At 38.7% G+C, this 24,336-nt stretch overlaps 1 protein-coding gene across 5 annotated transcripts in view; it reads left to right on the forward strand.

Annotated features, from left to right (window-relative positions):
* The window catches only part of LOC122417289 (atrial natriuretic peptide receptor 1-like), a 116,203-nt gene that overhangs the window by 81,253 nt on the left and 10,614 nt on the right, over window positions 1-24,336 (forward strand). For all 5 annotated transcript variants that reach the window (XM_043430684.1, XM_043430721.1, XM_043430692.1 and 2 more), the window contains 4 exons: window positions 5,012-5,088; window positions 6,020-6,111; window positions 21,211-21,360; window positions 23,887-24,079. In XM_043430684.1, the coding sequence (XP_043286619.1) occupies window positions 5,012-5,088; window positions 6,020-6,111; window positions 21,211-21,360; window positions 23,887-24,079 (512 nt within the window). The remainder of the gene's footprint in view (window positions 1-5,011; window positions 5,089-6,019; window positions 6,112-21,210; window positions 21,361-23,886; window positions 24,080-24,336) is intronic.

A 24,336-nucleotide genomic window follows, 5' to 3' on the forward strand; every position in this document is an offset into this window, starting at 1 on the left:
CTCTTCTCTCGATCAGAGCTTTGATACCACTAGGGTGGAATATTAGATTTTCCTAAGCCATGAGAACCGTACAGGCTGAAATTTCAATTTTCATAAAAACTGTTGCAGCAAATCCTTCGGGAGTTATTACCAAACTGAAAAGGAGTCGATTTCTCTATATTTTCGGAAAAAATTGTATGTTGATCGGTGAATGTACGTGTTGAGGATAAAATAGTGGGGGAACGTGAACTATCGTTCTCCAGAAGTTTCAAAGGGTTCGATGAACCATAATATTCCGGTCTGAAACGATTGACCCTTTTGGCTCTAGTGCAGGCCAGCAAGAATCCAAGCTTTCGAGGCTTACGTCGTCCCCCTAAAATTCCTTGACTGAAGTGTCTCGCTGTTTTCGTATTCCAGTGTTACCCTTCACTTTTTTTTATCCCTTGGACAGAATCACTTCATCTTTCTTTCCCACCCGTCCAATATGGGGCTCGTATCATTGATCGATAACGTACAATAAAACATCTCAAATCGAGCTGAAATATCATCGTTCCACTCGTGTCCGGAAATTCTTACGAGGAGGGTGGAAAACGTTTTATGACGATTCCCAGAGCTTGATAAATTGTACATAAAGTGGTGGAGGCTATAAAATATCAAAATTTATGTTTATTTACCTCATCGAAATATGACGTGAGAATCAATTGAACACTGTTATATAAACCTTTTCATGAGCAACGTTCGTTCGTTTCAACTCGCATCATCATTATTTTACGAAAATAATTGCCCTCGAGGATCAGTGAGATTTTTATTTGAATCAAAGTTTTTAAGCCATTAATGAGACGAAAGATGGAACGAAGAGCTAAGAAACGAGAAGAATTTTTCAAACCAAAACTTGTGGTTTACGGGGAGCAAACATACTCTTGAGACTAGAAACTTTGCAAGTTTAATTGCTCGAGGCATTAATAACCGTGGAATAATGATCTAGGGGCGGATACTTTCACGAGCCCCCTCGCCGAGCCGTCATGAATGAGTAAATCACGAAAGTACGGTTTCCCAGTTCTCGCAAGAGAAATCCCACCAAATTTAGTTACATCGACGCTATTGCGTCACAAACCCTCGGAAATTTAGGATAATCAAAAGCTAATTTGGCACATCGATTCCCTCGACTCTGCACCATCTTTCATAGCTCACCTGACTCGTTTCGTACAACTTGCGCATTAAATCCTCCGGAGCATATACATATTCAAGTTTTTATCGATCAATATAAACTTTCAGAGAAACCAAAAAAGAGGTCAACGGATTATCAAACGTGAATACGAAATCGAGATTCGTTCATTACGTGGTATCGTTGAAATCACTTTTTTCAGGGGTCGTTACACAATAATTCCTAATAAATCCATCATAAAAATTCATCATGAAATTACAATAATGGTAGATATTCCATTGAATAAATCACTCTTGAGAAGAACAATTCTGTTGAATTTTTCAATATGAAATCTTCGAATTGTTTGTAGTTACGAATTTCCGGCTGATTTCTCGTTATGACTGATCATCACTGAGATGTAACTACTCTCATTATATTGTCGAGGCAAAAATTGTGTGCGCGTGTGTCTGTGACGTTGGCCTTATTTTTTAACGAGGTGAAGAACCCAAGAGGGGGAAAAAATAAGAAAAAGTAAAACTAAGAAGTACAGAGTGAAAGAAAAAGTGAGAAGATACGAGCCAGGAGAGAATGGCGGAGAGAAGTAATGCGTCGAGCACGAGCAGTCTCGCGCTACCCTCGTTGCAAGGTGCAAGTCCTGATGGCGGTACTAGCCCACGTAGGGCGGTCAGCCCGCTTCTCGAGGTCCGCAGACCTCATTGCACCCTTAATTGCGAGTCATGCAGCGCTTCTCTCGAAGACATCTACAGGCACAGTATGTTTGACAGCTCTTTCTTTCAATAAAATTTTATCAAAACACACATCAACGTACATTGCAACGTTTAATTCGAAGTTAACGAACGGAGAGTGAAGAAATAAATGAGTAGAGAGATTTTTATATTTTTCAACATACATTAAGGAAAAAACGTCATTGAAACAACGAAATGTGGCATTCCGGGGTGCCATTAAAATGTATGATCGTCACAAGGTTAAACATGCTTACGAACAAACAAGTTTTAGATCAAACTGCAGATTGACCCTTAGTGTGCATCTGGGGTCAGGTTGACCCCAAAATTTTTTTCTCACATGAATAGCATTTACACATGAGCATCTCATAAGTAAAACCCCCAATATTAAGAAATCGTTATCCCCTCTCTAAAAGTAGTGAGCATAGCCCCTTCATACTCCAAAATAAATACACTTTTTGGAACGGTTGCAAAGTGGACTATTTTTCCCTTAAAGCATGGACCCTTGTCTGTAAAATTCTGTAAGGATTTTTTTCAAAACTCAAAATTTAATTTTTTACGAGAGATTTAACCGAAAAAGTGCTTTTTACGCGCACTATCAACTTTGAGCACGTTTTTGAACGATGAAAAAAGATTTTTTTGGAAATCTGACTTTACAGTCTTAAAGTTGGATCAATTAACTGCAAAAAGTGACTAAACCTTTTATTCCGAAAAGCGCATATAGTTACCGAGGTATTCGATGTCAAAAATGACCTGGGGTCAAAGTGACCCCATGTGCACGAAATGTCTCGCTGTCAACGTGTGCACACTACTAAGGGTTAATTCTCTCCGAAAACATTGGAAGAAAACTCTTCTAATAACATCAGTTGCTAATGAATCAAAAAATTTTTTTTCTCAGTGTAATTGGAATGTTTGAAAAATTTCCAGTTATTGGTATTTTTTATGAAAACCACTGTTTTCGTCAAGCAGAAAGCTAGATTCTAAGTATATGAGTTGCTGAAAGTAAACATTTGGAAGGGCAAATAAATTTTTGGCCATGCGTCCTATCAAAATTTTATTTTTTGAAATTTTTTGTGTAAATAACGCTTTTACCTTTCGTTCGGTATGGATTTCATTCTATTTTTACAATTCGCCGGTTATTCTCTGGCTAGAACACAGCATCCCAGCCATTGGCATTTAAAGGGGGAAACGTGGGTTCTTTATTTGGTCATTCTCGGCCCTTTATTTCAGCTGTCTCTTCGAACTTAAGACGAAGATTTACAGTCTCAGAACATGTTTTGCACTGACATTATCTGCGCCCCTTCGTAATTGATTTTATTTCGTCCCTCAAGGTCAGGAGGACCAGAAGCTTTTGTACGAGTATATTTAGGCTCCATACAAATGGAGTTTCGACTCAGAAGCACCCAAAAATTCAACAATTAATAAATTGTGGCAAATTAAAAACTGACAATGCAATTATTAACTGAATTCATTCTCTTTGCTTTACAATACAATAAAAAAAAAAAAAAAAAAAACCAAATTTTTATTATCATTACGAATTGCGAATTTGCACAGAAGATAAATGTGAAATTCCAATAAAAATGAGTGGATGATTCACTTCGAATCGGTACATGATTCGTCGCACGTGCTTTCCGGATGATCAAACAGTAGAGAAAACCGTGTGCAGTCAGCCAATTCTACGAGTGGCTGTCTGAATAGAATTGTCGAATGAAACTTCACCGACTGCGCGTGTGCACTGTACTTGATGTTAACTCGACCGGTGCAGAAAAATTTCATCCTCGAATTCATCCGTTTGTGGCAGGCATAGCGAATTGTTCGAACCTTACAAAATTCTGTTATTACTTAAAACATGAAGATTCGTGCACCACGAAAGTCGGATTGAATTTTTTTAATCAACTTCATTTTCAGAATCGATATTTGTTTACGCGACTGCGTGAGTTTCGTCAAAACTTTTCCAAGTATCACCAAACCGGAGGGTTTTTTCACAAGTCCAATCACAATCAATCGTCGATTGCTCCAATAAATCCATATTCTATGAAATTCTCGACTACCCTGCTGCTGTCGTCTCGATAATATTTTTGATATTGAAAACTATCGATTGATTCGAACTCGAGTTAAGTGACTCGATTAATCGTTGGGAGTTGCAGGAGATCGAGCGATATCATGCCTCTGTCATGTTGAAGAGACAAATTTTAAAATTCATAGGTCACGTGTATTTATAGCGTACGGTACGTGTCTTGCATATCAAATCGCTGTAACTTCTTCGGTCGTTCTACTCAAACGTTGTATCGTAACAAACGAACATTATCGATGGGCAATATTTTTATAAAATGAATATTCACGCCCGCAATATGTTTAGTTTATTTTATTCATATTTTTATGCAGTTTTTTCCTTTACACGAAAAATTCGAAGGAATATCGATGACTTTTATTCATTCAGATATTCACTGCTCCGGGGCGTGGGAAGCGAATAGAGAAAAAGTAGTGACCCTTCGATGAAGCAAACCCCCTAACGGGCACGGAATAGCTGTTGATCCTCATGTAAATTAACTCCCCAAGGATTTCAATCTTATCCCGTCACACCGGTGCCATAATACACGTCACCATGATGATTAGTTATTCGAGTTGACGCGGATAGGCCTTTCGTTTTAACGATCTTTCTCACTGCTATATTTAGGTCTGCATACTCGTATATACTCGTGTATATGCGGAGCTCATGGAGCTGCTGTCATTCGGATTTTTGTGATATTGAGTTACAGGATTCCAATTACGGCAGCGAATCTATATTCAGCTTGATACGCTTCCAATTCTATCGTGTATAATAAGATCCGGAAAATTCTAGGATATCATCAATTCCGCGTCGCTGCTTGTTATTCCATTTCCAGACGTTGATGCCATTTGCTTCTATCGGATGTTCGATGATGAAATTTTAAAAGATCGTGTTCTCAGCTTGGCTATGGAATCAGAGCTTAGTTTTGTTCCTCAGTTTTCTTGGGAAGGGGATAAATGGATTTTGCTCGTTAAAAGTGATCGATTGATTGCGATATCCTGAAAAGAATATTACAAAAGCTACGAAAACAGACAAATTAAAATGTTGGAGCGGAGCACGTTGTTTCATTTGCGATTTTTTCTCTTTTTGTTTCAGAAATAGTGGAGGGTGTAAAAAGGGGAGGAGGCTCGCCCCTTAGGCCCGTGATCGATGAGGCCGTAGTCGAAGAGCAGGTGAGAAATCCACTTTTTCTGTCTTATACACGCTTTTCTTTGTGGCTATATGCTTAAGCTCTTTTGGGGTAGAGAATTATATAGATGAATGTATAAATTACTTCGCTAAGTACCTTTCGAGGCTGGGGGAAGAATGCTGGATTCAGAAATTTTGTCTGAGGAGCGAAAGCGATTTACGAAATGACTCGAAAAATTAAAGAATTATGAAATATGAGTAACACCAGATTAACGGAATTTCTTCCACGAAATTTAGCTGTTGACACTTTCTAGCTGAGGCGGTACACCAGAAATCCATAAACCAAAGTGGCTATTCGAGTTAACGATCAATAGAGGCATCGAAGGTGTTAGATATCCTAAATTATTTTGTTTGACAAAGCCCCGATGAATTTGAGCTCGAGAATACAAAATCTATGAAAAAAAGGACTGAGATCATCGACGACTTTAAAATACTTTTCTTAAAAACTTTTTTTTTAATCGGTAATAACATTTGAGTGTAACTAAACCAGTTAATAAATAATTTGGACAATTGTTTTGATACGTTTGCAATGTGGAAGGAAATATCAACCAAACCATTCATTTTGTTTTTACTGGGAATGAGATATTTTTCCACTCCCTATAACCGCACGCTCGCTCGACGCTATTCCGATGACTCTATGAGCTCTTGGTCAATATATCATCACATCTGTTTTCCTTCCGTTCAGTTGCAACCGGTGATTTTGCGGTTTCCGCTTGCCTCGCTTCAGTTTTAAACTCTTTCGCATCCGTTCCTCGTTTCATTATATTCGATTACTTTTCAAGGAAACAAGAATTTCGAAACGTTCAGTTTGAATATTCACCCTTCAAGTCTCTTGATTATTCCCCTTAATTTTGTTCCTTTATTTCCCTCCTGTACGATGTCAAGTAATGTTTTGTTTTCATGTTTTATGACCAGGTTGCAACCCTAATGCGACGATGCTGGGCACAAGATTCAGCGGATCGACCAGACTTTCCAGCACTCAAGCAGACCATTCGGAAAATCAACAAGTGAGCAAACTTTCCTCGTTACATCCTCACTGTATATACGTACGAACAAGTGCTATCGGCCACTCACACCCCAACATCGATCTCAGAACCTTCGAAATTCTCAAACCCTTTCGGGGAAACTTCCCTTGACTCTACGAGTGATTCGCGATGAAGCTTTATTACACCATTTTCAAGCCCAGTTTCATCAGTATTGAATGTTATATTGATTTCAATTGATTAATCGTTAGCGTCATAACTATCATGGGAAGTTTCCATGATCCATATATGCGGAGTTTGGAATATTGCTTCCCTTCCAATACGATTACTATCTCATTAGTTGAAAATGAACCACAGTCATATCGTTGTTGTACCTTCTTATATGCGAAGAACCTTTCATGAAAAGAATAATTATAATTATCTTCATTTTCTGGATTATAATTATCTAGATTATCGGTATCTAAATTCTCTAGATTATATTTACGTAGAGTCGTGTCAACCGATCGAAATTTGTACATTTGCTGCACTACAATGTCGAAGATGAATCGTTACCAGAGTTTTTACAGCTAGTTATCAGTAGCCAGGTTTGTGAAGTTGGAAAATAAGTTGCTGTGCCTGTTTATTTCATAGTCACAAACTCGCCAGGGGCTCCAACCGAATTTTCGTGTCGCTCAAGTTTTTTTTCATTGTCATTTTTCGAAGGTATTTGATTATGAGTACTCTCAAAGCTTTTATTAACAAAGTTTTTATATATAAGTTGCTGTGCTTGTTTATTTCATAGTCACAAACTCGCCAGGAGCTCCAACCGAATTTTCGTGTCGTTCGAGGTTTTTTCATTGTCATTTTTCGAAGGTATTTGATTATGAGCACTCTCAAAGTTTTTATTTGTTGAATAACTTTTTGTGAGGTTTCGACACCACTTTTAATCACCTGATACCACTGTTTCCAGACGATTAAACGCTTTTTCCATCGATTTCATTGTATATCTGACTTTTCGTAAAGTTTTTGCCATCCAGAACTCTATTTGGGGGCAAGTGGACTAGTTTCATCTCTTTTACAGCTTTTGTGCTGTTTCTCCATGCTTCATTCTGTACTCCGATAAAATTCTAGTGACAAAAAAGCATTTTTTCACCTTCGTATATTTTTTCTCAACTGCTCCATCCAAAAAGCTTCACCCGATGCATGAAAAATTTCATTATTTTCTGTACTCTGATAAACCCCCGGACAAAAAAGCGTTTTTCATTGCTTTGTGTCAACTTTTTTTTTGTATGCACGTAATATTAGCTGTAAAGCGGTATATATCGATGCTTTTCCTTCCAAGGGTACCATTTTGAATCGTAGTCGATGTTGGGAATTGCCACATACTAGAAAGTAACACACACAAAAATATGAATGTGTCGAGTGTTGTTGATTGAGAGGAAAGTGGGACGACGCGAGTGCGATATTTCCTGTTCAATTCTCTCGAGTTTCATCACGATTTTTCTTTTTCATTGCATGATACTCAGAGAGCACTATCCTGCACGTTTAATAAATTATATCGCGGTAGGTACGCATATAGCTAGGCTAATTTGACTACGTCCTTTGAGGAGAAATCGTAGGTCGACAGATTTTCCACAGTGTCTATGAGCGAATATTTAGAAAATATCGAAATTTTTCCTCTTCGGTAGCGTCGCTCTCGCCACGATCCGTTACGCATTCAGTCAATAGGAAATTTTCATGGACAGATTGAAACGAATAAATTGTCCAGAAATAATGAATAAAAATGGGATTATTTCAGAACGTTCCCATGGCCAAAAGCTCTGAATCGCGTGAATTTCTACATGATTTATCCCGAAAACTTGGTCCATGAAAATCGTACTTTTTCCATTGAAAAACTGACTGAGAATGAGTTCCTTCCAAAGTGGCGTTCAGCCATAACGTTCTTTTTATTATTTTCCACTAATTTCGATGTCCGGCTAACGAGGAAGAATATCATGAGAAAAGGTAGTCATCAAATTTAGGGCGCAAAGCAATTTGGTCTGTGCGCCGGAGAGTTTTCGTTGGGAAATGTACAACGTTCGAAAAAATTTATTCGTTTTTCTCGCTAGCCAGGCCACCGAGTGTTGGTTCACTCGTTGACTCGTACTACTTGTACCCTCGATGAAGTGCCGCTGTATCGCTGAAGGAGAAAAATATACACCGCGAACGTGCTGACGCGAGCTACAAGCGACAATGTAACTTCACACGTGTATAGGTGTCGTTTTTCTCTTTCCCTTCCTCACTTATTTTCTCTACGTTCTTCATCCCTTTTTCCATTTCTCTGATACTTACGATTCTCTCTTCCCTCTTTTTCCTTTATTTTTTCTCCTTCCTTTCGTTCTTCCCTGTCGCATGCTCCGTTGGGAGCATAAAATCGGAATATCTAGCAGCGCGTTTGCCAGGAAAACCGAGGGGAAAATGCGCCCATTATAGGGGAGGAGAGCAGGAGAGACGAAATACGGAATGTATTGATGTTTCGCGAACGGCTCAAGAGGCAACGCTCTCGTTTCGGAGTGCAGTCGGTTTGACGAAACGATCAAAAGGTCAAAGTGGAAAAAAAAACGTTTCAATGTTCCTCTGCACTGCAATTATTGACAAAATGATTGAATTTATTTTTCCCTTTCTTTCCCATCCAGTTCGTATTCACTTCGAAAGGAATTTTGACTTATTATGAACTTGAAACAAAGACAAAGTCGAGGCAAGTTTCGATGCATTAAATTCGCGTCGATGTCCAATTTTATTTTTATTTTCAAAGTCGTTTTCAAAGGTTTTCAACGTTGGCGTGTCTCTACAGCAGTTTCCGACGACTGATGGATAGAAAAATTTCAAAACTTGTAGACACTCGAATGACGTTTTACTGTGTAAACATTTAATTCGCTCAGTAATATTTCTGCGATGGTTCCTGCGCGTTGATTCGACTCGTAAATTCCATAGAAAAGCGAGCTCCTCTTGAGATCCATTCAGAATTATTTTCAAGAGCCGAGCAGTTATTCAAACTGTGTTCTTATCGATTTTCCACGTGAAACTCACGTCGCTAGGTCAGCGAGTACAAGTGCGCGATATCAAATGTCCTTTTTTGTTTTATCTTCCTTTCTCTCATTTTCTCGTTCTTTCCTGCACAAAAGAGATACCTACATAAACAAAAAGAGGAGACTCGTTGAGGTCAGCTCGCTTTGAAAAAAGTATTGCCGTGTGTACGTGTATTTTTACGTGTGTAACAATTCGAGGGGTAACGAAAGAAAGAACCTCGCGACGCGTGGCTCAGTCTTTTTCTTCGGGTTCTCCTATGCTCGGTGCCTTATCTGTCACAAATTTGTACGACGGGTGTCTCGAAATGAAGTTCTACGTTTTTTCGGCCCCACAGTATTTCAAATATTGCCTCATCAGTCCTCAAAATTAATTGAAAAATAAAAACCAAAACGGAAAATGATAGCAACGATTATTCCGTTGACCTTCGTCACAGTGAAAAATCCAAATGTCTTTTTCGCAGCGTATCGCTATCGCGACGCGTTTGTACTATTTGGGCGGACAACAAAGCAGCTAACTCATGCGGAAAAACTTCTTGCCACCCCGTTTGAAGATAATTCGAAAAAACGTTTTTCCAAATTTCGAAAAAAACACCTTCGCTGCACCCTGTACACTCACGAGTGGATGCAGAATGGTTTGCAGCTCAGACAATCCTTCTCCGGTTTCTTTCGAAACGTTTCGAACCCCGTCGAAACGTGTAAAAGCGTTCAAGGAAGCGAAAAGCTTCCCCTCTGTCGCCCATATTCCGAGCTTTTGTTTGTCCATCCGCTCTTGTCTATCCTCTCCCTCTCTCACTCGCCCTCTCTTTCAGTTCCTTACCTACTTTATTTCCTCTCAAGCAGAAAGTGCGGCGCATGAAAACGTAATGGGACTATAGTTTCCGTTGCTCCCTCACATGTGGATGCTCCTGCGAGCTTCTCAAGCTTCGAACAGCAAGTTTTCTTCCAGAAAACTTCAACCATTAGAAAAATCCAAGATCTTAACTGACTCCATTTAGAAATCTGTAAGTGTCTGGTAGGAGTTTGCCCAACAAATTTGAAGCTTTGAATAGAAGCTCTTTCTTCATATTGCTGCTATAATTTCTTTGAAAATAGTTTTTATTCATCGATCACTGCTTTATTTTGCATAAATTACTGTACGTCGTGCTGTTTGTTGTGGTCTTACGAGACTATATCTCGTCGGGGGGGTTCTTGTTATTGTTCGCTCAAAATGTTCCATGGTAGAAACAATATTTTTCGAAATTTTTTCAATTTTTCAATTTCCGATCTTTTTTTTATCCTGAGTGCTTCCAAGAGATACTGCAACGCTGAAAGAAATTACGGAGAAAATGGGAGAGAAGAAATTTCACAGCCGGATAAAAACGGTCTGGAATGCCACATACTTTCAGGAGGGTACGAATTTTTGTAGGAGAACTTTAACGGACCCTTGGCATTTATTAGACAGTCATTAAAAAGATGGCTCGTTTGTCGAATGTTTCTATCAGGAATACTTCGCATTTTATCCAGCTTATTATTACCAATTGGTGTAATAAAATATATCGTTGCTCGTAAATGAAGGATCGGAGTTAAATTGACGACCAGCTCTTTATGTACGATCATTCAGAGCTATTGAAGTCTCTGATGGAAATTGATAGAAATATGAATATGAAAGAGTTTCTGTTTTGTACAAACGCCCTCGATGGTAACGAAAAGTCGATCAATTTGTTGAAATTCATTTTTTTCTCTCAGACGAAAAAAAGTCTATTGACGAAGAAAAGGAGGGTCACGAGGACCCTGAAAAACTTATTTTCCAACTAAATAGTCATTCATCAGAATACTTGCGCCCAGTCCAGTGTCTTTTTGTTTGAGAGATTGTTTTATCTTTTTTTTCAATAGCAACGTGATTTCTTCAACAACATTCGTCATCCATTAATCAGTGCTTTAGTTTTCATTAGTTCTATATCGTCCTGTTTCCGTTCCATCATTTTTATTGTTTCGAAGAACGTTTATTCCATCGTCATCATAGCAGAAGGTTACACTTCGAACTTTTACCATCACTTTTATTCCTTGCAGTACCTTGCAATACGCGATACCCTCGGCTTTATTACCTCCTGAGTTCGTGCCCTTGTTTAATGTTTCTTCTGACATTACGTGTAAAAAGTAATGCGAATTCGTAAACGCCAACATGCGTTCCCGATGCGGTGTGAGCGCATCATTTATTACTTGCTTCTCGTGCAGGGGGTCCGATATTTATGGTCAAACAGTCAAGAGCATTCCCAGACAAACTTCAATCCCTTTATTCAGGGAGTAGGATATTGGCCGTTCTTTGATGTAGAACACCGACGAAGGTTCATATCTCTCAAACGGGGATGAACTTAATCGTGGGGTTTCCGAGGTTTACCAATCACTGTAAAATGTCGCCGGCGTATAGCAGCCAGCCAATTTCTGTCACAGCCCGCCGGTTACTCAATTGACCCATCTTTGGCATTTCATCCACAGCGTCAAAGAGGCTCCGCTAAAAGAGCTATCGTATTGGATAATAATTTAAAAATCAACTGTTGTTTAGGCAACAAATTATATCAGAAATTCGTCTTCCATCAACGAAGTTGACCTGAAACGATGAACACATTTTTTCGAGGTCAAAACTCACTTAAAAGATTTCGTACCCCCGTCAGGTGGAAAAGTATTCAAAATATTTTCCATTAGAAAAACCGCGTATAGAAAGCTCAATTTATTAAAAAAAACTTCTAAGAATTTCAAATTAATCGTAAAAAAAATGGGGCCAATGGATGTTAGAGGAGTTATTAACAGCTGAAATCCGCAGAACGATCAGAGAATCGAGTTTCTCGTAGTTTCCAGAAAGTTTTGGAACGTATCGCTTGTTTCTAGAATCGCACGTAGAATTTGGAACAGATAGTCAGTGTTGAAGAGTGCTTCGATACCGAAACTGTTACGAGGCACTATTTTGTCCTAAATTACACACGTCGGAACAAGTGCCCTATTTGCATTGATATATTTAATTAAGAGCATGTATTACCTCTTTTAAGGGCACATATATTGACATATTTCTCACCCTTCGACGGTCCATTTACCATACCGACAATTGAAAAAAATTATATGAGATTGTGCTGCACTTCATAGACTGTTGTACCTCCTTAATAAAATAAAAACTCGTACATTGAGGTCTTCCATTGTCGAACTCGGGATTCGGTGTCTTTGATCGGTATCGTGGGATTTCTTGAATCAAATAAAACTGGAAGCGAGCTAACTCATCCTTGTTTCTTCATATTTTTGGCTCATTATGTTTTTCCTACAATTCTCGATTTTTCTTCTCTTTGAATTATTTCCAACTTGTTTCGTTGCATCGTGCACTTTCATTACTTAAAGTCTACAAGATTCACGAGTGCAGGGGAGCCGGCAACCATCAGTTGATTGGTAGTCACGTACTTTAGTATTCGGCCTCATAGCAACGCTCCTCTCTCTCTTTCTGTGCTGGAATCCAATTTTAAACTTATGCATAAAAAAAATAAGACGTCTGTGTCTGGTTTACGGAAATTTACGTTCTTAATCAGAAAAGTTTTTGCTCTTTCGATTCTCAATGACGATGTGGCTTCTCATTTAGAGAATATTTTCAAAAATCCATTGTTGGCTGTCTCAGCTGCAGATTTACAGACGCTGTTTTTGGGAACGGCAAACCGTTGTGAATCCACTTCGATCCTCGTTACAAGTAATGTTTACACGAAAGAGAATAAATTGAGAAAAAAATTCTAATGAGTATCACGAAGGACGTTACCGAGATGATTGCAAGAACTCGAAATTAAGACAGCCATGAAAAGCAGACTCCGCGACCCCAGTTTTACATTTCATCCAGTCGCTTTTCCGGAACCGTAGATCAGAAAAGTGAAGCTTTAAAGCTCTCGTTGAATGCAGGGAGCATTTGAACCTCGTTATGTCACTGCCGGTAAACTTTTCATATATACCTATTTCTCTTTAATGCTCTCGTTTGGCACGAAAGCTATCAAAACTTTTGAATTCATTTCAAGTGTCACGATCTATGATTTTAATACTGTTGAAAAGGAGGAAGAAAAAATTTAAAAAACAATCGGTTTGTCATTTTGATCCAAAAGACTGCATACCAGTTGAAAATTACTCGATTTTGTTTAACATTACTACCATTAAAATTTCCTTCCATCAAAGTCTTGCCAATTAAGGCCTTAACACACTTATGATGGGCGGAAAAATGGAAAACTTTTTTTATTAAATATTCTTCAAGTAAAATATCTGAAGAATATTCTCACCAAATTCTATAAAGATCGGAGCATTAGATTCGCAGTCGTGGGTATTTCAACCGACCGCCCGGTGCGCGCGGTCGTTTAAAACTTGAATCATTATGGGTGACCTATCGCAACAGCTAGTCAAGAGACACCTTATTATTTTGAAAACTTTAAATTAACTATAGCTGATGGATTTATATATTATTTTATTAGTATTACGAAAGTTCATGATTTTTCAGGTGTGTCGTGATGATGATTTATGGAACATCATTTATTATGAAGTTTTTCAATGTCATTCTCATTTTACTCAGATCGTCCAATCAGCCATACTCCTAATACACGTGGCAACGCTGTCTCCCTTGCTTACCCATTTACTATCCCTTTGTGCGAGGAGGTTATATTTGACCATGGATCGAAACAATGTTCGGCTTGACCAGAAACATTGTCTTCAACCAAATTTATTTTTTCCTAGCATTCTGTTTCTCGGATAAAAACCCTCAATTCAACTATTCAATGAATGCAGTTTGCCAGTTCACATATTCCATTGCCAGACACACCGCGTAATTACTCGATTAAGTCGAAGATTTTTATTCTATTTGTTCGGCAAACTTTGTTTTTTTTTTTTTTTTTATTCAAAAATGATCCTCATCATTTTTTTAACATTTGAGAATTCTTTTTTAAAACATATCCAATCGGGAAAATTAGTTATTCATGGCTCAAATCCCTGTTGGAGCGCGGTCTTCATAAGCTGTGTGTTAAATTTCGAAATTCAATCGATTATTTATTGTTATAACTAGTCGATGATGCGCTCGAAAATTTTGCAGGCATTTTCCTGTGCACTTTAACTATGAAATAAAAAAATATCTCGTTTGCATCTAATAATGAAGTTTGTGATAGGTCACCTTAAACGTGACTATCTCAAAATCGTTTTTTTTTTTTAAATATCTTTGCGGTGGACACGATTACTAAAAAACTATTAATCCAATCCATACCAAATTTATACGACTTATTTATTATAAAAATAGCTAGGGCCTGGACGAAGAATTTCGTATTTGGTTGGAAAAAAATAGTAACAAAAAACCGAAAATTTAGGACCTTAAAAAATGAATTTTTTGTTAGAACTGTCGCCATTTTTTTTTAAATGAAAATTTTTACAAATCCTCCCTCCAGGCCCGAGTTATTATTATAATAAATAAGTGGTAAAAATTTGGCATCGATCGAATGAATAGTTTTTTAGTTATCATGCCGCGACAGCTGGAGTTGCGCCATTTTGAGAAATTTTTCGATAACAAAAATTCTACAAGTACACGAACACATGTACTATTCAACGTCGTTCACAGTTATTCAATAAACATTTATTTCCGTGTCGAAAGAAAAATCAAGAAAATCACGTTTTTTTTGCCCGCTGCAAAAGTGTCTGCATAAAGCCTCAAGATTTTGGATGTACGAATAGCAAATGACTTACTCATCGCAATGAAATTCCACGCAGCAGCTGCTGCGTAGAATCCACACGAGGAAAAACGCAAAAACAAAAAAGGGAGATGAAACAGCGCGTGTTTGAGTGTCAAGACAGTCAAAATGATCGATACATCGATTCTGTCGAAAAGGAGGATGAGAGGGTGTCTCCGTCACGGACAGGTGGCTCTCATGTTTCCGTTAGAGCTCGACGTCTATGGGACAGATCTGATATGTATGCGGATCGGTGCGTTCCTCATGCACATGTACGAGTTTTGTGTATTGGGTTTGAAACGTCATAATCTTCCTGTTAGTATATTTCAACTGTCGGGGAGGACAACGGTTTGGGCTTTTGACGCGAGCCATTTCCCAATAGCACTCACGGTTGATGATTTCCCGACAGGAATTATTGCGCGAAACATTGACCGAGTTCCCCTCGTACTCAAGATCTCAAGTTTATGGTGCAAAGCTCCGAACAAAAGAGGCACCATTCATCCCTCGTTAGCCAAGGCACTGTTCGAGTAAAACCACCTCTCGGATGAGTGCCAGTGTGCCGTACATCGGCGCGCGTATTGATCGCTGCAGGGAAGCCACTTTTCAATAGCGTTGGCTAGCTCGAATCTCAGGTTTTCCCGAGCCCCTGTGTCAATACGAACACCAAGAGTTGATCGTGGACAAGACCCTCGGGGGATCTTACCGGGACTGGGAATTCAAGTGAAGTTGGCGATTGATCGAGTGCGTGGGTTAAACGACTTCAATTTCGAATCCTACAAATGTTCCCCCAACCCAAGTTCCTTATGCTTGAAAATGCTTGTTCCCATTAAGAATCGTAGTTCCAAATGCGACGGTAACGATGCAAACGGAAGTGGAAAACAGCCGTAGCTTGTGTTTAATTTTCGGCGCGTACTTGAATAATTAAATTTCAACAATTATGAGAGCGCCCGCGTATTTCTTGTTCCGTCCTGGTTCGTTTAGCCTCGAAAGCACGTCCGGGAGTATTGTATTACAGGCTCGATATGCATCAAAGCTTCATGAGCGCATAATCAACATTGTAATTTCCCGTAGGGCTTTTCACCGAGCCTTGTTGATTCCTTCCTATTTTCCGGCTACCTTTATTCCACCACTCCCGTGCTTCGACGCGATGTTTTCTCTCCCACCATCATAATGTTGTCAGTTCCGGGCACACACACGCATGCACAAACGCTTTTTAGAAAGTGTAGGCAATAAGAAGCCATTTAATGGGGTTGCATTGTTCGAACTTACTAGTCGCCTCTTTCCACCCCCTTGTGGCCGATTAAGCTTTAATGAAGATTCTGTTGCGCGCGATGTGTCAGGCGAATATTAACGATCATGACTCAGCCATTTATCACGACATAGTACCATGTCCAACACCATGAGACACGAGCGTAAACGCTTCATAAACTTTCTACGTTTATGAGTTATCTCAACGCGAATTCCGTTGGAACAATTTTATTTTTTATCTTCACTACGTCTGGGACATGAGAACGCTTCAAAAAAGATTATTCAGCGGACTCTTGGTATTTTTTTATTCGACCAAATTTTTTCTCTCCTTTCTCTTCACGATGATAGCTTTCTAGTGTTGACCATCCCCTGAATGTACACGGAGAGAAAAAAAAAAGTAGTGAGAATTACTATTCCGCCACAGTTTTAGGCTTCTATATCGCTCGTTTTGGACGTTTTTACCAAAATCGTTTTAATTTTCGTGTCGTTTCCAAATGAAAATTTCTTAATTGCTTATTTTACAGTGGAGCATGGTAAAATTCCAAAAGCTCGAATACAAGTAACGCCGATTCGACGAAATTTTTGAAAATTTAATATGATACACGGCAGAGAAAAATTGTGAAAATTATTATGACACCATAATAAACTTCGCGTCAGTTCCGAATAAAAACTTTGAAATTGCGTATTTTGCTCTGACAAAGGTTTAAACTGTGCTATTTTTTCCTACTTGCTTTACCGAAGAAACATTGTATAAAATTTATGTTGACTCGACGACGAACCGTAAAGTCGAATTATTAATGCCGTTTTGTTACGATTAGTACTGTTTTCGCAATCGAAATTTACAGTTGAACATAGTAAAATTTGAGGAGCTCAGACACAAGCATCGATGATCCGCCAAAGTGTTTACAAATTTACTATCGTACAGGGTAGAATTTCATTCGCGCTTGTACGATAATACATCGGTATACAGGTGTACCGAAAATTCACCGAGTTCTCGCTTCACAAAAAGTTACCAAGTTCGTAAGAATTAATAAATATTACGACGTAGAACCCTACTCTTATGGCTTCATAGTAGTTTTCACTGTAATTTTCTCTCCGTGTACGCGGATTTAAAAAAATCATTTCAAATTGGATCAGCCCAACGAATGTTTTCTTGGTTCTACTTTTGGAAATGCAGCCAACACAGCGATCAGTGTAACCGTGTAATGTTTCATGAAAGGCAAAATATTGTTGGAAATTATATGCAGCGACTGCACTAGCGGCTCGACGCCAACTATGCGAAAGGGAGAAAAGCTATACGAGCCCCCGGCGATTAATGTATTTGCCGGGTTTCCCATAGTTTCCCTTCGCCCTTGTGCAAACGCTCGTTCGTCAGGGAAAAGCGGTTTTGAGCAACACTCTCGGGGCATTTCGTAGAATCAGCGGGAACAGCGAAGCGAGGGAAAAAGTTGGATCAAAGCAATGAAAAGGGTTCGTAGATACTCGAAAGGATGCGCTTAGGGAGGGTGAAAGAAAAAAATAGGAAAATTTATAGTTTTTCATGGACATTTTTATGGAATTGTATTCGATTCTCGTGATGCCAGGATAACGAAGATCCTTTGAAAAATCGACCGGAATACCAACGCTCTTCGCTCGTTTGGTTTTTACAAACAAATTTGGAAGCGAGCGTGATTCTTGAAAAATACACTTGAAACGAAAATTCTTGAAAAAAAAACTCCCCAGTATTAATTCATGTTAATATCGGTGAATGCTTTTCGATCAATAATCAACGCGGTGCGCCAGCAAACCTCCAACTGCATTCGACCAAAACGCAATTTCGTCGGGTGGGATCATATGGAATTAATGAACACTTATCTCGTTAAATCGTTCTGTCCGTTTCGATTTGCTTCACGACGCTTCATTGAATTTATCAATGCGTGTGTGCAAAGATTTTCAATTATTTTGTTATCACCCGATCTGTCTTCAGGATACTACCGAATTTCTAGAAATCTATCGAACGTGATATGAAATTTGTTAATTCTATGAAAGTCCGATTAGTGCCTGATCGTTCATTCCCATTGCATTTCTTTTAGCGGGTAATTTTTTTCATTCCAATTGCAAGATTAAAAAAGTCGATGAGAAAATACGTGGAATCGGGATCATAATAAATTCCACATATTTTTTATAGCAAGGCTATTTTCTAATGAAAAATTTCCTCATTCGTGAAAATGGATGAAGGTCGTTGTTGTAACGATATTATTTTTCTATTGTTTCGAGGTTCGAGGAAGCATTTTAAAAAGAGTTTACACAGCTTGAGTACTCGTCTTCTCTAGTTCTTCTCGTTCCCTCCCTTTTACGTTCCCAGGCTCCTCACAGCGATGACGTAACTCTGAGAAGCTTAATCACTTTCGATCTTCTGCGGTTGTCAGCATCCGTGCGGATCATGCCATCGTCGAGTTCTGCAATAACGTTTCTACTTTGATCGAGACAAGCACTATTCATCGAATCTTTGCGTGTTCTTCTATCTTTCAACAAATTTAATATTCTCTTCACTAAAATAAAAATCACAGTCCGTGACCATGTTAAAAATATTGAGAATTTCAAAATTATAAGAATTTAATAGAATTTGATAAATGTATTCTTTAAAAATACATAAGACAATAGAAATTTTTTTACATCTCGTGCATAAGAACTTCGATTTAACGCTCAATTATTCGATAACCACGTGGTAAAAAAATTTGAAAAAAATTGTGTTTGTACACTTGATGCCAAAGAATATGTTATCACCAAATTTGATCGAATTCTGATTATTTTGATTTCATGATCCACCCTCCTTAAAATTAGAGAATAATAATTCGAAATAATAATTTTTCCATTGAATTTTAACGAATAAGTCATGACTGGAATGAGAATGAGACGAATCGTCGACAAATGTCACAGTAATTTGATTAATAATTCAGCTTTATTCTTATTCTCGAATCGACTGCTCACTTCGTTGAATATTCAAAAACAAATGGATCTGCTCGTATATGCTTCATTCGCAAGAGATTTTATCGCCCTTCAGTTTATTCACCCCGTTCAATAATTCCCATTACAAGGGTGGTTATATCCCCAGCGTTATTCGACTACGATGCTATACGTTTTGAGTAATAGTACTAAAAATAAGATTTCACTATCAGATACCCTAAAACAGAGCTGAACTTTCCAGGCGTGACGCGTCCTTCCGGACACATTGAATTATCCCAGTTTTCAAATCGCGTTAAAATGCACCGAACGCTGCAGGCGAGACCGATACTCCGAAGGGTCTCGTGTAGTTACTGGGCGCTTCGAATTATACTCGCCTCTTCATCGAGCCATGTACGTGAGGATTGTAAAGCAATTCAATACATTCACTTTACGTGAATGTGAGTTGGAGCAGTTCTTGAAGAGCAGGTTGACGAGTTTTTACGACTTCGAGCCCCAATTGAGTGATGAATAAATAAATACAAAATGTTCTAAAAAGCTCGAGAGAACGACTCGAAAAGTCGACGAATTTATACGGAAAAAGTCTTTTTTGCAGACTTTCAAGTGGTTATTGAGATTGGATTTTTTCGATAAATTATTTGATTGAATTATCCTGAGTCGAATTCTTTGGATGCTGTAATTATCTCAAATTGCTGATCTATCTACTGTGAAGATCACTGCTGTAGAGTAGCTGCTTTGGTTCGCGGAGCCAAATACCTGCACAATGTTTGTGCTTATATTCCGCTTTCTCGTCTCGCTCCTTCAAAGCTTTCGTTGTATATTCTTAATGTCAAGCCCCGGCGTTACTCGCTTTACGTAAGCACATTATATCTACCTGTAGTCAAGGAAACTGGATCGAGCTTTGGCCAAGTACTTTACAGAGCTTTTCATCCTTCATCGCTCTCCTGCTTTAACAGAGCTTTGCGAGCAGGGTACACTTCGAGATATCATCGTGACTTTGAAATTCTTATGTGCGCGGCCTTTGTTCAAAAGGAGTACATTAAAACTCTCGAGCCTCCTTTTTATTCATAACGCTCGGTCGATACGACGGAAAAAAATCTCCTACTGAAATTGCCTTTGAGCATGGCCGCCCGATTCTCTGATCATAAATTCCTTTCTGCTTGTTTTTTCTGTTTTAAAATATTTCACGTGTATAGCAAGTACGTAGAGAGCTCGGAATTACGTCACGCTCGAAGTTGTCGCGTGGACTTAAACAGGAGAACGAGTGTGAAAGCATCACGAGTCTTTTGTCTCGTTCCAATTTTCATTAAAGCCTGCATTAATCTTTGTTTATTTGTTTTCGATTTTCTTTCAAATGGAATAAAATCTGATTATGAACCAAGTACTCGGAATCGCACAACAAACTATTTTGCTCTGCTCTTTCTTCGTGCAAATATTGCCTGGAAAAACTCATACGAATACTGGATCTCCCCAAAATTGAGACGAATATTTTTAGACGATGAAAAAAGGAGCTTGCATCAATCCCGCTTTCTCTTTGTCCGCCGATAAGCCGATTTATTTTTCTATACATTTTTTTTACGAAGAACGTCAAGGCAATGTGAATTAACTTTTCTTCAACGGGAATTACATTTCCAGCGATTGAAGATAACTGCTCTGTCCATTTTCAGCAGTAGGGAAGGGAGTTGTCACGTTTTGGATAATTGTGTCTTATTCAAAAGAGATCTTGGATAGAGCATCCCTTCTAGCAGGAATAAAAAATTAGAAATGTTGGGTTTATCGTTTTATCTTTTGACCGATTTCCATAACGGCACGTTTTCAACCATTACGATTGAAATTACGGTTGAAACGAATCAATTGCGTGAAAACGGACAACGTGGAATTCAATTTCATGAGCTGATGCGGTGTCGCAGAATCAGATTTATCGGTGTTCTTTCACGGTTAAATATGCTGTGAAGTAAATGAACGTTCGATCCGTTGAGTCAGTGGATCGAACTTTCCACGAATTTGTTGTAGAGTTGTGACTCTTAGTCGGGAATTTCATGACACTGACATATGTATGAATGGTTTATATCGAAAGCAAAGAGTCCCAAAAATGTGAGGATACCTTGAATAATTCACAGATTTGACGTGTTACATTTTCTGCAAATTTTCCAACTAATCTGGTTCGAATGAAATTTTGATTTCAGAGATTACGAAAGCAGCAATATCCTCGATAATTTACTGTCGCGAATGGAGCAATATGCGAACAATTTGGAAACTCTTGTGGCCGAACGAACAGCTGATTATCTCGAAGAGAAGCGCAAGTGTGAGGAGTTGCTGTATCAGCTTTTGCCCAAGTAAGTTTACTTTTTGCACCCATTACTCGTCGTTCTAAGCACACAATACTCACTTTCTCCCGCCGAATGCGCGAGCCTTTCTTCATTTTACTTGAATAATTTGCCAAATTTTTTCAAATTAATATGTGCAGGTTCGAACACTTTTTTTCGGAAATTCGTCAAAGTAATTAAATTTAAAAAATAATGAAATTCACTTTCAACTAGATTTCTTAATCTTGAATCGAATCGATTCGGTTCCCCGAAGTTTGTTATTTCGTGGTTTGTAACAGCTTGACCAGAGGATCCATTTGGAAATTCATTTCCGCCGTTTGAACTCTTGCTCACTCAGAAAATGGCAACGCAAATAGCCGTTTTATGCTCTTCGCGAGGTTTCGCGATTTTTAGAGCGGTATTCATAGTCGGTTCTTGAGCAATCCTTGCGCGCGTTCGCTTCGAGGCAAATTCGCGTGGAGGGAGGATTATGAATGGGGAGTGAAAATTTTGCCAGAAGCCAGTAACGAAAATTCCGTTCCCTTTGAAAATCTTATTTTTCCGTACTTGTGTGAAAATGATTTAAAAAATACGATCAAATTCAATGTCAATATTGAGAGATTATCACGTATAAATATGAAGAAAGTAATGACTTCGTTATTGATGAGAAGAACGAATCGCTTCTGCACGAGAGAAACGTTCGACCTCGATTTTCTCTCGTAGAAAAATTTCTACGTCTTTCTTCCTCTTCTTCTTTCAATCTCTCTCCCCAAGGAAGCGAAGTTTCGTGCACGAAGGTACGAGTAAAAGACGAACGATTACGTAAAAATCTTTTCAACTCTCAGGTTTGTTTGGCACTCGTTAGATCCGTATACAGTGATACAGTCACTTCATTTCCTTCTGAGAATGGACCGTTGATCGTAATGGACTTGCAACAGCCACGCAGTTAACGTATCGTTGACGTTGATGAGATTCAAGAAAATAACATCCACGCGATCCCTTCGTGTCACTCTACCGCACAATCCACTTGCTATGTATTTGCTTTCTTTACCTCGAAAGTGGAAAGGTAGTTTCGCGAAAGTTTCGCTGCAATCGCCAGGATTCTATATCACGAGCAAATGCCCTCGGGCCACGTTGGTTCTTGCATTCTAAATTGTGTTTTCTTCGCTGCTTGCTTTTCTCATATCAGGATCTTCCGTACCTCATTATTCGCGTTTTCCTTCTCCGTTTCGGACTTTCCTCGTTAAATTCGACGAGGAGCGAAACGGTCCGGTTCATTTTCTACATTACGCACAGGTCAACAACAAAAAATATTTTCAAAGTTCAGGACGAATCCCTGCTTCCTCGTGACTCGAAAAGCAACAAAAACTACAAATTATGAAAGTATATATTCGTTGCAGGCATGCGAACCTTGTCGAAATTCCATGCAGTTTTCCAACGTTTTCGCGACATCGCCCCTTATCGTCCAAGGCTTCGAACGTTTATTCGAACGTTTCTCAGTGTCGCTACAAAGATGGAGTTACAATACAAAATAGAGTAAACAAGTTTCAGGCGGCGTGTACCTCGTCAAAGAACTCAAACGTCTAAAAGAAACACGATCTGAGCAAAGGTTTAAGTCAGCTTTCCGGTTTCCGGAAACGTAGTTAGGAGTGCCGCATATCTCACGTGGCTCAACTGAGGTGGAGATTAAATGTTAGAATGACTAAATTTTCGAAAGAATCTCGAGTTCATTAACTTTGAATGATAATATGGAGACAGATCAATAATCGCCCATAGAACGAATAAAATAACATCAGAATGGGGAAACGTTAGAAAGTCGACGGATCGAAATAAAGAAATGCAGCGTAGCTCAAAATGCACGCGTCTCACTCACTCACTCAGACTGGTGACCTCCAATTTCAAACATGGCTATTTTGACTTTCGCCTTTTCGAGTCATCGCTATTCTGCATATCCAAGTTTTATAGGCTCGAAAAATTCACTTTCGATTTTTTGCTATTCTGTATTCTAGTCTATCTATAACACAACAACTCTCCATTTTAAATTCGAAAATATGAACTTTTGCAATTCGTATGGTCCGTTAAAATGGCACTCGAAATGAGAACTATCGAAATATACATTTTCGAGTAAATACGAATCCAAAGAAGATTAACACGTAATCTGCTAAATAGTCGATCGGAAATAAGAATTTCGAATTACTTATTTTTCTCCAACCTGCTATCACAACTTTTAAAATTTCGAAACCGTTCTACAATTTTGTTATTTGACATGTTGAACCCTACCCCTGAGCAGTGCCCACATTTGTGAAAAATATCGTGAGACATGACGAATTTTCAACGCCGTTATCTCAAGGTCAATCTAACGAGAGCACGATAGAAGACTGCTTGTGCTTTAATCCATTATAAAAGTAGCATAATTACCGTTTTACTCAAGCTTCGAGAGGATTCTCTGGAGATCCCATAAAATTTGGAGAGTCCAAATGAAATTTTTTGAAAAGTTCATTCTTCACATACACCGAGTTGAATCTAACGGAGCAAAAAACGTTTGTTTAATTTCAGATCCGTTGCTTCGCAGTTGATATTAGGCCAGAGCGTAATAGCCGAGACCTACGACCAGGTGACAATCTACTTCAGTGATATCGTCGGTTTCACGAGCTTGTCGGCAGAAAGTACGCCTCTTCAAGTGGTCGATCTACTGAACGATCTTTACACCTGTTTCGACTCAATAATCGAAAATTTCGACGTGTACAAGGTAAGTTTTGTCTCCTCCCATATTGATTGTAACCTGAGACATGGATTGATCAAAACCTCCAAATCGAAAGCTTCTTTTTGAGTCCAATAGTGGAGAAAAGTCCCACGATTTTTCTTCCTCTTCTTTATGGTTCAAAAGCACAAAAGAAAATGTCTTTGCGGGCGTTTGATTAATCGAGAAGAACCTGAGAGCTCGCGAGCAATATGAAATATTAAAGAGGATGATTCCTCGTGTACCGACACGAGTATCGTGAAGTT

Source organism: Venturia canescens, chromosome 1, assembly GCF_019457755.1.
Source record: "Venturia canescens isolate UGA chromosome 1, ASM1945775v1, whole genome shotgun sequence".
Classification (NCBI taxonomy): Eukaryota; Metazoa; Arthropoda; class Insecta; order Hymenoptera; family Ichneumonidae; genus Venturia; species Venturia canescens.